The sequence below is a fragment of the Poecilia reticulata genome, chromosome 6 (assembly GCF_904066995.2).
Source record: "Poecilia reticulata chromosome 6, P_reticulata-male-v2, whole genome shotgun sequence".
Classification (NCBI taxonomy): Eukaryota; Metazoa; Chordata; class Actinopteri; order Cyprinodontiformes; family Poeciliidae; genus Poecilia; species Poecilia reticulata.
The window spans coordinates 25,804,769-25,819,595 of NC_088835.1; the positions used below are offsets into that span (position 1 = coordinate 25,804,769).

Consider the following 14,827-nt stretch of genomic DNA (forward strand, 5'->3'; position numbering starts at 1 on the left):
AATGCTTCGTGTGGTGGATTTGACCTCATACGGGAAGGACGACTCTGTTTAGGAGATGCTGCAGACAATCACCCAGACAGACCAAATAACCTCCAAACCCAGCTCTCCATGCCACACGTGCCTGCAAATTAAGACCTGGCTCTATTTGTGAATGTAGGTCAGACAAGGCTGTAGTATCCAGTGTTTACTGGAAACCTCTACCTGTCTAACAGGAGATTATCTTGGTGGCGTCATCACTGCTTGTTGGTCCAGAGGAGGGATTTCTAGCCTTGTGTGTGTTCAACTTTGCACTTATGCAAGATGACATGAAAACAGGATGATATCTGAGCAATAAGGATCTCTCATCAGTACAATTATGTATTTTTTGGGGGTTATTCATCCATACGTTGATTGGGAATTCCCTAGTAATTTTGGTTTTCATGTGAATTTATTAATGTTTTTTATGCTTACAAAACCCAATGCCACCACAAATTGTAAATTAACGAGTTCTTTGTGTGATAATTTTCCACTTATAAGCAGAAAAGCTCATAAATGATGTAACATTTTAAAGCAAAAGCGTCATGTCTTGGCTACCCCCTCTGTGCCGGATGAAATGGTCCAGCCCTGATTTGCATAAGTTGTCTGCGGGTTGCTGCACGACCAGCAGGGGTGGGTTAGGGGAAGGAGTGTGTGTGGACGACACACCACACACATGAGTAAAGAGGTGGACAGAGGAGCCGTGTGTGGAGAGCGCTGAGAGTCTCGTTGTGATCCAGACAGAGTTATGTACTGTGCTCATCCTGCCCCTGGGACAGGCAACAACTCACTGATGTACTGCTACAACATGAAGCCAGTGAGTATCTTCATATTTTATCCACTATAAATTAGGTTGGTCATGGTTTGTTTGTGTGTTTGCTGCATTCTCTGCTGTCCTGTTAGTTCATTTCTTGAGTTTCGCTTCGAGAATCAACATCAGATTTGAATGCATTTGCAGTGGAAACTTGATTAAACATTTATGCCAGTTGAAAGTTGTTGGAGGAATGTCAGATTTTTGGGGATGTTGTCTTATTTAAACAGGATATTTGATAATGACTGGTGTGTTTTGAGGTGCAGAGGGAGAAAGCTTAGTCTTTCAGATGAGTCAGTGCTTTAATAAGATGTGAACTTGGCTTAAAGTTATAAAGTTGCAACATTAGGAATTACATTTTCTTGAACCCTTTCAGCTCCAGAGTAATCCTGTTGAGATGCACCAGTCAGGTTTCTCTTTGCTGACAATGAAATTCCAGTTTTAACTGATTCAGATTATTTTCCTTCTCAGGATTAAAATGTAAAACAGGTTTCATAATAGAGATTTTCTGCTGAACCCAGCAGAAAATGACAATCAAATTATCTCAATTTATGCATCAAAACCTCTTTCTGATTTTTACCAAACTACAAAAAAGTGCAACATTGGTCGATTTTTTTTTTTTACTTTGATGCATTTAATGATTAAAAAAACTGATCAAATCAGAAAAAACAGAACACAATCTATCCAACATGCTATAACTTTAAATTCACTTTTACTTCTTGTTCTAGGCTGACAAAAAGGCTTGTTTTTAAAATGCTTGAGTGAGACTTCCTGTTTGCTCTGTGCAATCCAGTCAAGCCTGGCAGCAGAAAAACATCTTGACATGAAGCAGATTGCCTCTATTTCTATTTGATTTAACCCCGCTACGTTGGAGCAGTCCCTGCACCGCTGCAACCATTATCAAAGGCAGCTTTGATCTCGGAGAGACTAACCACATCCAGACATCGTGGATCACAGAGGCAGAAAATTGGTTGCATGTGGCCGGAGTTGGCCACGGTGGAGCGAGGCATGGGCCTTGAATAGCAAGTTGATGTTTCACTTATCTCACATCTTGATGCTCTCTCTCTGTGTGTGTGTTTATAATGTTGCTCTTCTTGGAGGACTATATACATATCCCTGCCCTAAAAAGCTTTCCGTTAATAGAAAATAATAATTTATTGCTTTTGAATTTCTTCTGAACTGCAGGAGTAAAAAAAAAAAAAAAAGTGCATTATCATTTTGTGATCTGATGATTGATGGCTCCTAAATCAATGCTGTGCTAAAAGAGGGTGCCTTGGCGATGGCCCCTCTCCATCGGGGGCCAGAGAGGGCGTGCTGGGGCGGGGGTGTGACCATTATTAACGGGTCGCCTGCTATGCTGATGGTAAGGAGGACAATTGGCTTTATCCTCTGCCATATGCTGCCCGTGGCGGCTCAGACGGGCCGAGTGTCGACAGGGGCTCTTCTGTTTGGCCAAGCCCACAATCACCATGGGACTCTTGCCAGCCAGGGTCACGGCTCTGTGCGTGCACACGCGTGTGTGTGTGTGTGTGTGGTTTGCCTAAATGTGCGAGCCTTGCACAAGCGTACTCAAGAGAGTCTCTAATAGCCTGCTTTACAGAACTTGTCGTCCGGGTAACTGACACCCCATTGATGCAGCGCAGGGAGGTTTATTTTCATTTCCTGGGGCACATCAAAGCGACGGAGGGAAGTGCAGGTGCAGGCCGAGCCTCTTGGTGGTTTTGGGCAAGGCGAGCGCCTCTCTGAGGGTTTCTGTGTCTGCGTGAGTGCAGGGCATGCTTTAATCTGAAATTCATTTGCCGTTCAGAATATTTGTTTTCCATTTTGTGTTATCTTGAGCACAAATCATCAATCGATCAGTCAGTCAGTGCTTTACATCATATTAACACAAAAACACAAAGTCACAGAAGTACAAGTGCACCGATTGGAGTTTTCTGATCAATCATCGATTAACAATTGATAGCTGCAAACGTGCAGACATGACCTGGTGGGCCGGTCTGTCAGTCAAACCTCTCTCTGCAGAGCAGAAGAGGACAGAGGCTGATTTTTAAACATTTGCTGAGGTAAATAAGATCAGCTTCATATGTAGGCATTGGCCCATCACCAATCTCCCAGAATTAAGGAAATCAGTGCAAACCAACAAAAAACACACAGTCAACAAGCATTAGATTTTATCAAGTGCTGTCGTTCCACATCCAACTGTTGATTATTGTTTCATTTATGATGTCTCCAAACCAACTCTAAGCAGGAGGGCTTTAATCTAAATTTAAAGGAATCATGACAAATTGAAATTCAGTTTTATGTTTTTGGGGATCTGAATCGCAGCCGGACCTGATCATGATTAGCGCAGGGATTTCTCCTGGTGAACGGTTCCCAAATCCGGATGAGGAGGTGCATGGATCTGCAGATTATGGATTACCACCATGGCTCCAAGTGTGCATCCGCACTCTGTTTTGTTTTCGTTGCATTGTTACTTCAGATTGCTCCCATGCAAGCTACAAATTCACTGTGATTAAATCAAGAACTCACTGTCTGACAACATAAAGGAGAAATCTGAGAACACATGAAAAACAAAAATGACATTTTGAAGACTTTGGGACTCTAAGTCAGAGTTTTATCCACAAATGTAGAAAACATTTATGTGACCCTGCATGAGAGCTGATCCCAAAGAGGCCAGAATAATTTTTTATTTTTTTATTTAACCAGGTAAGTTAAATAAAAGTTTTTATAAACAACCAGTTCAGAAAACATTAAAGCATCATAAAACTTAAAAACAAACAGCAGAAAACAAAAGAATATTATAAAACAGAGGTTAAAAAAACTGCAGCCATATTCATCTGCAGACCTTATGCTCACTTTTTATGATGCTGTTGTGATTTGGCTCTATAAATGTAACCAAATTGCTAATGATTGAGCTTCCAGGACCAAAAATAACACAAATGTCCAGGAATCCTGAAGGAAAATGTCTGGACATCTGCAACACTGAGATCAAGTGAATTTTAGTTATGCATAAAGATACAAAGCACACCTGCAAATCCACATCTAAAATAATCCAAACGAAACTCTGACTAAGACAATGTGGTGTGACTTTAAACATCTAAATGTGAGAAAAAAATAATATGACATTTTTTCTGTATTAATGTGTTAATTTTTTCCACATGCTAACTGGAATTAGCTTTACAGCCCAACATCCTGCACCAGAGTAGGAAAATGATCAGTTGTTAAGGTGGTTTTAATTGTTTTTTCAGGTTTATGGGCAGCCTCCCAGCTCTGATGGCAACTCAACTTCACACTCATCAAGCAAAGTCCCCAGCAATGTGTTTGCAAGCACCTTCTTTGGTGAGTTCAAGCCCAGCGAAACCTCGAAACACTCATTATCCAACAATAACAATCAAATGTTTCTTGAAGTATCATGCTTCTTCTAGCTTTTGTAGCAGGTTATAACATATGACCACCATGTGATCCTCTTGTCCAACCTCCTTGTTTACTTTTATATAGAATTAGATATAAAATGATGAGAAGATGAGGCTAATTTGCCACAATGGATGCAAGATAAATATGAGGAAAGTGATAAATTGGTGATTAAATATTAAAAACTAATCAGTATGATACTTTATTGATAGCACACCATTTTCAAAAACAATAAATCTTACAAAGTATGTTTGTCTCTTTCAATCAAAATATCATATACACTTGAATTAAGACAAAACTTATAAATTTCCAGCAAGATATAGGAGCTTGTTTTAAGTCATTAAAATGCTAGTTTGATTGGCAGAGTTTTTTTCACTCAAAACATGGGAAACATGTCTTGTTATAAGTGAAATACCTGCCAGTTTTTAATAGATATTAAGGAATTTGTAACCTTGAAAAAGCTTCTATAGATTGCTGAGAAATTACTTTTAAATTCAAGTGTATTAAAATATTTGGTGAGATTTTGTGTTTTTGCAATGTGTGAGACAAAAATGGTCAAAAAGAAGCTGACGCACACAAAAAGCATGATTAAAATAAAAAAAGACCAACAAAAGAAAAAAAGAACAAAAACATGGATCAAATAAAATAAACTGGAAACCGGTGAACAATGAAAATAGAAAACAAAACACTTAAAACCTAATAGCAAGGGAATATTTAAATGTTTGTGACAAAAAGTAAACTACAATCATGTCAGAATATGAAACTGGCTAAAACTGTTCAATAAATAAAACACAAATAGAAAACTAAAACAAATAATAAATGAGTTTAGTTATTACACTGCACTGTATGAGTATGTTTTCCTTTGTTGCTATTAATATCATAGACCATGAATACATTATTCACCCCGGTGTAAAAGAGATATATGAAATGAGCAGCATAGCTACCAAACATGTCCTGTGCTGTTTAATTGAGACAGTAAAACTTAGTTATTGCATGTAATTTTTTTGCACCGGGGTCCAGTCTTCTGCTTTATAACTTGACTGGCAGTTCAGGACACCTCAGCAGTTCAGGCGATAAAACATGATTCTTTATTTTAGAGGGGATGAGCAATTCTCCGGACATCTGGAGCGCCGTAAACGGGCTGAACCAGCAGGGCTATGAAGGTGCGCTGGGGGCCTCGGCGGGGCACCAAGCACAGCTGGGGAGCTACAGCAGCCTGCAGCCGGCCCACGGTAACCTGGTGAGTTTTCCTTCATCAGCCCTGGTGAATGTTGATATAAAAACTCTTGTTTTTAAAACGCGTTTGCATTCTGCTCAGGATTTCTCTCCTCATTCGGTGCTGGCGGCTGAAATGAACAGAGGTTTACCGCCGATGTCCACCTTTCACCGCAACAACACGGTGTCCCGCTCTCCCTCTGACAGCCACTCCGAGAATCCAGCAGGTGAGGAAAATAAAAAAATAAGAGCTTACTTTTACTCGTTGTTGCACGCTGCAAAATATATATAGCATTTTTTTTCTTTTTTTTTTCCAGTGTAAATGTCTTGGTACACTTGAAATAAGAAAAACTAACTTACAAATTTAGGAGATTTGGCTGGAAAAACTATATTGCGTGTGCACACAAGATATTGACCCTTTTTAACTACGTCACTTATAGGCGCCATGATGGACGTGGGAAGTGAGAATTAGGAGTCACTTTAGTTATTTTCCAAAGTTGTTTTTGCCAGTTTATTCATGGCTTCTTCTTTTTCGAGTCAAGCTAATTAACACACCTGGTTGGGGCTCAAATATTTTCTAATACATCGGTATTTACAGAAGTTGGATACTGCTAGCTTAGAAACCGGCCCATTCCTCCACCCTCCTGACTTGTTGATGAAATTACCGACTTTGTCTGAATTCACACCACATGATTTATCACTATGTCATAAACGGCGTTTCCCTTTACACTGGAGAAGCATTAAAAACGTACAAAAAGCCGAGACGCTAACCAGTTTTTTTCCATACATGCTAGGCTACATGGTGCGACATTGTTTCCATGGTTACCAATGGTTAGATTGGTAACCATATGGACTTTATAAATAAGTCCATATACTTATTTATAAAGTATATGGACGTTAGTCTTCTTACCTTGTAAAAGGCGTTCGCTACAAATCCGCCATTACACCGAGGGTTAACCCTCACTATGATTAACGGCTGCTCTCCATTTCCCATCTTTTCTCACTAAAAGTTACACAATAAAATGACTTTTGGTTTCTATCATTCTCTGCTAGTGCAGCCGACCGCCCAGCACCCTACTACCATTTTGAGGTGAAATCAACTTAATAAAGCGATATTAGGTTATCACGTGCGTTTTTTGACAGGCTTTACGTGACATGGCGCAGTGGCGGTGAGAGTGACGTCAAAGCCTGGGTCAAGGGTCAATTATTGACTCAATTTGAGTCAATATTGATTAAAAAATAATTCACCTCAAACATGGGGAAATATGTTGTTATTAATTGAAAAATCTGATAATTTTTATCAGTATTAAATAATTTGTAACTTTATAAAAGCACATAAAGTGCAAGTTTTAATGGTTTTCATATTGGTGGAATTTCTAATAGTTTTTATTTATTGTTTGACCTCATTTTCAAAAATGGAAACGAGGGATTTTTGATTATTGTAACGGCCTCTGTGAATATGCCATTTGCTTAAGTTTATAATAAGATCAATAATATATTATTCTGTTTTTTTAGCTACTGGGCTGTCAGTGAAGCTAAATAATAGAACTTCAATAAAAGTCAAAATCAAAATGCAAATAATTTTCCAGAATTGTGTAGAGAAAGGATAAAACCAAACTAAATAAAAAATATTTTCTGGGTTTTTTTCACAGAAAGAGCAAATCACATTTATATCTTTGTTAAAATGTTGTAAAAGATTTTGGATAAGGAGAGCCTGTGAATCATTTTAAATTATATAACTTTTTATTTTATTAATTATCATGTATCTGGTTGGTGAAGTCCAAATCTTATTCCTGTTAAGGTTTAACTATTATGTTTGAAAAAGTTGGTTTTTGTGTGTACATTTACATATTCTTTGCTTTGTTTTTTTATTGCTTTGTTTAAAGTAAAGAAAGCACCTATTTCTATATATTTACATAATGTCATAATAAATGTGTTTGTTTAGTTTCAGGAAGCCAAGTGAATGTGTCAGGAACGTCACAGACAGGCGATACCCTGGGAAAAGCTTTGGCCTCTGTAAGTACGAACCACCTCACTCTCATTAAAGCTACTTATCTGTGCTCTGTAATGTTCAAACGGGTCAGGTCAGAGCATAAAACCAAACCTTGGGAGTCCCACACCTATAATTCATAACTTCCTGTGGGGCGACAGAAGAGCACCACACATTAAAGGAGGGTTACAGTCGTGTATCGGGACGTTTTATTGGCTGCAGTGCGGTAAAATGACAGGAAAGGATGAGTTTAGTTCAGGTTACGAGGAAGCTCCAGGGCTTGTGGCAGCAGCTGTTAAAGCTTACACAGAAATGACAAGTTGTGCTTTTAAAATGATCCATGCTCTGGTTCCTCTGCTGCTCCGTCTCTCTGTCAGATTTATTCCCCCGATCACACGAGCAGCAGCTTCCCCTCCAGCTCCTCCACACCAGTGAGATCTCCTTCCCCGCTCCCAAATGCGGCCGAATCTACAGGTAGGAAAGAAAAATAATCATTGTTTATTAGAGTTTTATGTTTTCATACAGAATATCATGATTTTTCTTATGGTTTTCTTTCTTTTTAGGGAACAACTTGTGGCCCCGCAGTTCAGTTCAGCCACCGGTGTCGCCCCACTTTGAGTCCTCACTCATATCACTGGTAAAGATCTGGATCTTTTTTTTAATTAAATCTCTGTGTCACATTGCAAATTTTACAAAGCATTTTTGGTCTTGTTTTTAGTGCAAATAATACAAACCTAAGTTATGAGATATAAGATCTTGTTCTAAGTCAATAATTCTTGAATATTGATAAAAAGTTAGTAGTTGCATCGGCAGGTTATTGTAACAAACTCTTTATTTTCTCTTTTAAAAAAAGGAACCTAATTGTTTATTTGATTCTAATAATGTATAAAAAGTCATAAGTGATTAAATAAAAACATTTAGTAGAATAGACAATACTAAAATAAATATTACATTTGGTGAAAAAAGATAAAAATTTGATTTCCCAAAACATGAAAAATAAATTTTATGTCTGGAGCATAAACTACAAATGAAGAGTCCACTGCACTGAACCAATTGAAAACCTCATGGCTATTCCACCAAATATTGATTTCTCAGATAAAACATCAGTATTGCTGTTTCTAAATGAATATAAACTTGTTTTCTTTGCAGTGAGGTCTGAAAGCGCTACATCTTTTTAGTTATTTTGACCATTTCTCATTTTCTGCAAATAAATACTAAATTTTTGCTTGAAATTTCAGACACGTTGTCAGTAGTTCATAAAATAAAGCAACAAAGTTTATTTTAACATAAACCTATAAAGAGTAAAACTGATCATTTTAAGTGGTCTCTGAATTTTTTCCAGAGTTTATATTAAACTAATGGTTTCTGTGTCTGTTGATGGTTTTAGTCTCAGGTGGAGGACCGCCTGGACAGATTGGACGACGTCATCCACGTTCTGAGGAACCACGCCGTGGGCCCCACTTCCTGTCTGCCCAGCGACATCCACGGCTTACTGGGCCAGTCCCACCACAGCCACCCAGCCAGCGCCGCGCCGCTCAGCTGTCACACTCCAGCAATGGTTAACAAACATTACTTCAAAGTATCAAAATGGTGTAAAAATGTCTCCTGTGTAATTCTGCATTGTTCAGCCCGTCCTCTTTCAGCAGATGATGGGATTTTACTCCAGCTGGAATAAAAGTCTACCATGTTCACAGGGAAAGGATATTTAGTCTAATCCTTTGGGGGCGGGCATATTAAATTCTCCCACTATCCTTTTTTCTAATGATGTGTCAGATAGAAGTGGATCATCCTGAAGAGAATTGGGGTGAATTTAAATGGTGTGCAGTAGTTTTAGGAGGAGGATTATGCTTGTCTGGAATTGAATTGAACAGAGGATCTGTTTGGGCTTTTCGGTAACACTTTATTTGATATATTCAGTAAATAAGGACACTTTTAATGCAAAGTTGCACTGAAAACTGCATTAATAGTCCGGTAAAAGTGTAAAACTTTCTTTATTCAGTCAATAATGACACTATAAAAGCAAATTTCCATTAAAACTTGCATTAAAATGGTCAACTGTGCATTATTTGATAAATAATGACATTTTTAATGCAAAGTTTGATTAAAACTTGCAATAAAAGTCACTTAAAAGTATAAACTTTCAATTTTCCAGTCAATAATGACACTTTTAATGCAAATTATATTAAAACGTACATTTAAAGTCTATTAAAATAGCAAACCTTGCATTATTCAGTCAATAATGACACTTTTAAAGAAATTTTCATTATAAAACTTGAGTTTAAAGTCCATTAAAAGTGTAAACTTTGCATTATTTGATCAACAATGACACTACAAAATTACATTTTCTTTAAAAATGTTAATAAAAGTCCATTAAAAGTTTAAACTTTTCATTATTCAGTCAATAACGACACTATAAATTCACAGCCATATTTAACGCTGCGGAAAATAGTTTAATATTGGTTCCATCAGACAAGATCACGTCCCAAAAACCAGAAGTGGAAGGATTTTGTGTTTTTCACAAAAAAAACACAAAATCTTACAAAGTATTTTTACTCTAGTTTCGAGTGGAAATATCTTAGTGCACTTGAAATAAGACAAAACTAACTTACAAGTATCTTTTCACCAAGAAACAGGAGCTTGTTGTTAATGTCTTGTTTTAATGACGGATTATTTCACTTCTAAATAGTATTTTTTATTAATATTAATTAATAAAAAACCCGTAATAAAATATTCTGTAGTACTTCTAACTTGACAAAGTGCGTTGAAAGAGTTCAATGCAAAGCAGTGCTTGTGTCTTGAGAGAAAAACTGCTGAAGTTCATCATTTACAGAGGGAATCTGACTCATGTCTGACTCGTATTGCTTTTTGTGGCTCCTAAAGGTTGAAGGCGTCTCCATGAACAACAATCACTCAGCCTTCCAGAGCCGAACACAAAATGGCCACCCGTATCCGCCCAGACAGAGGAACACATTCTTACATGGTGCAGGAGGAGGAGGAGGTACTTATTCCTCCTCTTTTACCAGTGTTTTTCTCATTTAAAAAAAAAAATTGTTTTATTGCAATATATGTTTGGTTTTGCACAGGCGGTGGCTTGGGTGTTCAGAGTAACCTGGAGTTAAAGATGGAAAGCAGGGAAGTGGAGGAGATGATGCACACCAACCACGACCACGGCTCAGACAGCCCGAGATCCGATGAGGAGAGTGAACTCAAAACACACGGAGAGAACAGCGCGCAGAACAGGTAACAGCTGAGAGTAAAATACATTTATTATTTAAAAACAATCATCCAGTCTATTATATCTTCACTGAATAGTTAAAAAACAGTTAGACCACATACTGGAAGTAACTTTTCAGTAAGATATAGGAGCTTGTTCTAAGTATATAATTCCTTTATATTGATGAAAAAGTTATAATTGACGATAAACTTAAAAAGTAAAAAATAAAGTCAAGATTAGTAGGAGTATAATTGAGTCTTGTAATATTTTTTTAAATGGGATTTTTTTTCTCCAACAAAATAAATAAACTCCAAGTCAAGATTAGATTTCTTTTAAATAAAACCTCCAGTTTGAGATGTTGCTGCAATAAGAGATTAGTTCATTTTAAAGGTTTTTACACACTGTTAGGTGTTGTACTTTATAAGAGGTGCAAGCAAATTCAGTCTTTTAATTTTCATGTTAAATACAAAAATGACAGAGGTTCTCTTTCTAAAACTAAAATCAATTAAAATCTCTTATTATTCACACCAAACATCTGTTGTCTGTTTTCAAGCAGAATAGACAATAATGAATAACAAACATTCAAATTATATTTTTAATAGATGTCTAGTGGTTGTTGAATTAGCATAAGCTTTTTAAAAATGTATTTAATCAAACCAAATAAAACCATGTTATCAAAGTGACCAGAAGAGGGCAGAGAAAACCAAATAATAACTGTCCTCTCTTTTCACCTTCTCTTAAGTTTTATATTTTTGTTTAACCTGCAAACATTTCCCTTCTCACATGCTTGCCGTATGGGTTTCGTTGCAGCATCCATGAGGACGAGGACCTGAGCCCAGAGCAGAAGGCCGAGCGCGAGCGAGAGCGCAGGATGGCCAACAACGCCAGAGAGCGTCTGCGTGTGCGGGACATCAACGAGGCCTTCAAGGAGCTGGGCCACATGTGTCAGCTGCACCTGAAGAGCGAGAAGCCGCAGACCAAACTGCTGGTTCTGCACCAGGCCGTGGCCGTGATCCTGAGTCTGGAGCAGCAGGTCAGAGGTCAGTGCAACAGCGGAGCAGGAATGTGCTGTAAGTGATTGGGGGATGTCTGAGAGACCAGACAGAAATGGTCTTAAAGCCTACATAAAGAATATTGCTTCATTTTTTAAAATTACAACAATGACTTTGAATTAAATCTTTACACAGTCAGAAAAAGGTGGTTTACAGATATAGTAGTGCACTTGATTAATTTTGTTCTATCATGCAGCGCCATAGTTTTATTATGTTTCCTGAAATTATTTTTAAGCATTATTTTATAGGTGCAGCATCACAGCTTCTTTTTGAAGAACTATTTTTATACACGGTTTATGGTTTTTAGTTATTTTACTTTTTTTTTATTGTGAGTTGTAAACTGCAATTTGCTATTTTGCCCTTTACTGCTGTGATGCATGTATTTTCCCTTGGCTAGCATGAATTGCCCTATATCTAGCTAGCTTCATAGCTACCAAGCCATCTACCTAGCTACCTAGGTAGCTAGATATCTATCAATCTATCTAGCGATCAAGCTAGCTACGTAGCTATCTAGTTACCTAGGTAGCTAGATATCTATCAATCTATGTAGCGATCTAGCTAGCTACATAACTATCAAGTTATCTACCTAGATACCTGGGTAGCTGGATATCTATCAATCTCGCTATCAATCTATCTAGCTAGCTATCAGCTACGTAGCTAGCCAGCTAAGTTGCTAGCAGGATGTCTGTCTGAATAGAGTTTAATTGGACTTTTTGACTTTTTAACAACTTTAGGTTCTAAACTATGATACCTGAGTTCAGTTTCTCCATTTTTACATTTACTGTTTTTGTAACCACTAAAATTTTCCGTTCTGCAGAGAGAAACCTGAACCCGAAGGCTGCATGTCTGCGGAGAAGAGAAGAAGAGAAGGCGTCCAGCATCATGTCGGATCCGCAGTCTGTACATCTCGCTTTCCATCCGAGCCTGACGGACCCGTCGAACCCCCTGGGTCACCTCTGAGCACCTGATACAGACAACTCAAAGTCTCACTTAAAGCATTTCATTCATTTACATCACGATCAGTTTAAATCACTGTACAAACTGATACAACGGCTTTCAAAAGTGTTCCTACCCCTTGAACTTTTTACACATTTTGTCACATTACATCCACAGACTGCAATGGGTTTTGTTGAAGTTTTATCGTAGTTGTGATTTGCAGGGATGATGACATAGTTTTAAATATTTTATACAGATAAAATTTGTATTCAGCCCCCGTTGGTCAATAAAATCTTTTGGGCACAACAAAAGACTAAACTTTTTGCCCATTCTTCTTTGCAAAATAGTTCAAGGAAATTGGGGCCTTTATAAAAGCATACCACACTTTTCAAATGATTATTTGTAAAAAAAAAATATATATATAATCCACTACTTGTTGCTCGATATCAAGAAAATCCCAATTAACAACGTTAATGTTTGTTACTGTAACATGACAAAATGTAGAGGAGTTTCAGGAAGGATGAACATTTTTGCAAGGCACTGTACATACACGATATTTGATTAACAGCCAACACTTTGGGATAAACTTTCACAATACAATTAAATGATTTGTAATTGCTGCGTTTTGGACGAATCAGTTCAAATTTGTCCAGAGCGGCTCCCTGATCAGAAAGTGTGATGCAATCGAACAATCATTTCTCCTCTTTCCAAACGGACTTTTATAACTTTGTGCCTAAACACGACTCGTATCAGACAAATGCATTGTAAGCTGCAGGTGTTTTGTACATATTTTGTAGTTTTATTGCTAATATTTGTGTTGCAGTACATCAGAATGGACTGGAGAGTTACGTGTGCAGTCTAAAATTGGCAAACAATTTTGTTAGTCATATTTTTACAAAGCTCAGTGGGCAGACTTTGTCACGTTTTGTTTTTAGGCAACATATTTCATTTTTCCTGTGGGCTCTGTGTGAATGTGTGTGTGAGAGTGTGTGTGTGTGTGTGTGTGTGTGTGTGTGTGTGTGTGTGTGTGTGTGTGTGTGTGTGTGTGTGTGTGTGTGTGTAAGTACTGCAGGGGTTTGAACATTCTGTGAATGAACAGATCTCCAGGAATGTTCTTTTTAATCTCACATGGACATCCAACCTGGTCTGTTATTGTGTTTTTATATTTCTTTAATGCACTGCTACCAGGATTTTACTTTCTGTATCTCCGGAGGACTTAATCCTCCTTCTTGTAATTGTTGCTCTGCAGATGTAGTCAAACAAACCCTGTGCATGTTTAAGTTTTGAACTTAAAACACATTTTTAAGTTATAAGTTATCTTTTATACAAATATTGTGAACTTATTCATATGTCTTGATGTGCTTTTAATTGTTATTTTAATCATGAAGCCTGTTTTTTTTGTGCAGTTTACTAGCTGTACCTAAATTTAATGCTCTGAGCAATACAGTGTTAAAAAACAAACAATTTTCACTCACTGCATTGTTGAACATAAAGAAACACCAACATAATCTGAAACACTTATAACATGTGCAGTATGTGTACAGTTTGAGTTCCAGGCATGTGTTGATATGAAAATGTAGCAATAAATGTCTTTCTAAAAATGCTTTTCCTCTCTTATGTTCCAGTATTTTAAAATTTGAACACATAATAAAGTCATCTGCATAGAGTATGATATAAAGTTACTTAGAATCCATAAAGTCATTTTCAAAAGAGAAATGTTGTGAAGGAAGTTACTCAACACACATTTTGCAAAGAAAAATGCTTTATTCAAAGCTTGATACTTTATTTTGATCAACCTCAGAGGCTTGATGAAGAAAAACGTAAAGAAATTAGACAGAAAATAAAGTGATTAGTGATGCTAATACGTTATATATGGAGAATCTTTTACTATAACAATAACTGATGCGAATTAGAAATAACAGTTCATATATTAAAAAATGATGTGTTGATGACTAATAATTTCATAATCTTTTCATTGTGCACTGTTCATTGTGCACTGTAAAACATTTTAGCCACATTTAGTTTTGTCTACTCTCTTCTGCTCTTTAAGTCAAATAAATTTATCCAGTTTTAGATTTTGAACCTAAATGTGAGTTTGTGAAAGATAAACTTACAGCAGTAAGTTGTGTTAACTTGTTATTAATTTAGTCAAACCTCCAAGAGTTGAATAAACTGAGTTTTTA

General features: G+C 37.1%; 1 protein-coding gene across 1 annotated transcript; it reads left to right on the plus strand.

Annotated features, from left to right (window-relative positions):
* Window positions 1–650: 650 nt before the first annotated feature.
* On the plus strand, window positions 651–14,247 carry LOC103466449 (transcription factor 12-like). Its single transcript, XM_008412011.2, has 12 exons — window positions 651–832; window positions 4,075–4,165; window positions 5,335–5,477; window positions 5,556–5,679; window positions 7,398–7,468; window positions 7,820–7,916; window positions 8,006–8,079; window positions 8,830–9,000; window positions 10,323–10,440; window positions 10,526–10,682; window positions 11,467–11,696; window positions 12,526–14,247. Exons 1-12 carry the CDS (start codon window positions 764–766, stop codon window positions 12,666–12,668), a joined length of 1,488 nt encoding a protein of 495 aa, XP_008410233.2. The 5' UTR covers window positions 651–763; the 3' UTR covers window positions 12,669–14,247.
* The last annotated feature ends 580 nt before the right edge of the window (window positions 14,248–14,827 follow it).

Bases quoted from the DNA above. Each gene is read 5' to 3' on its own strand.
- LOC103466449 (XM_008412011.2), top strand. From the start codon at position 764: ATGTACTGTGCTCATCCTGCCCCTGGGACAGGCAACAACTCACTGATG. The intron at 833-4,074 runs GTGAGTATCTTC...TTGTTTTTTCAG, and splicing joins ACTGCTACAACATGAAGCCA to GTTTATGGGCAGCCTCCCAG. The intron at 5,478-5,555 runs GTGAGTTTTCCT...CATTCTGCTCAG, and splicing joins AGCCGGCCCACGGTAACCTG to GATTTCTCTCCTCATTCGGT.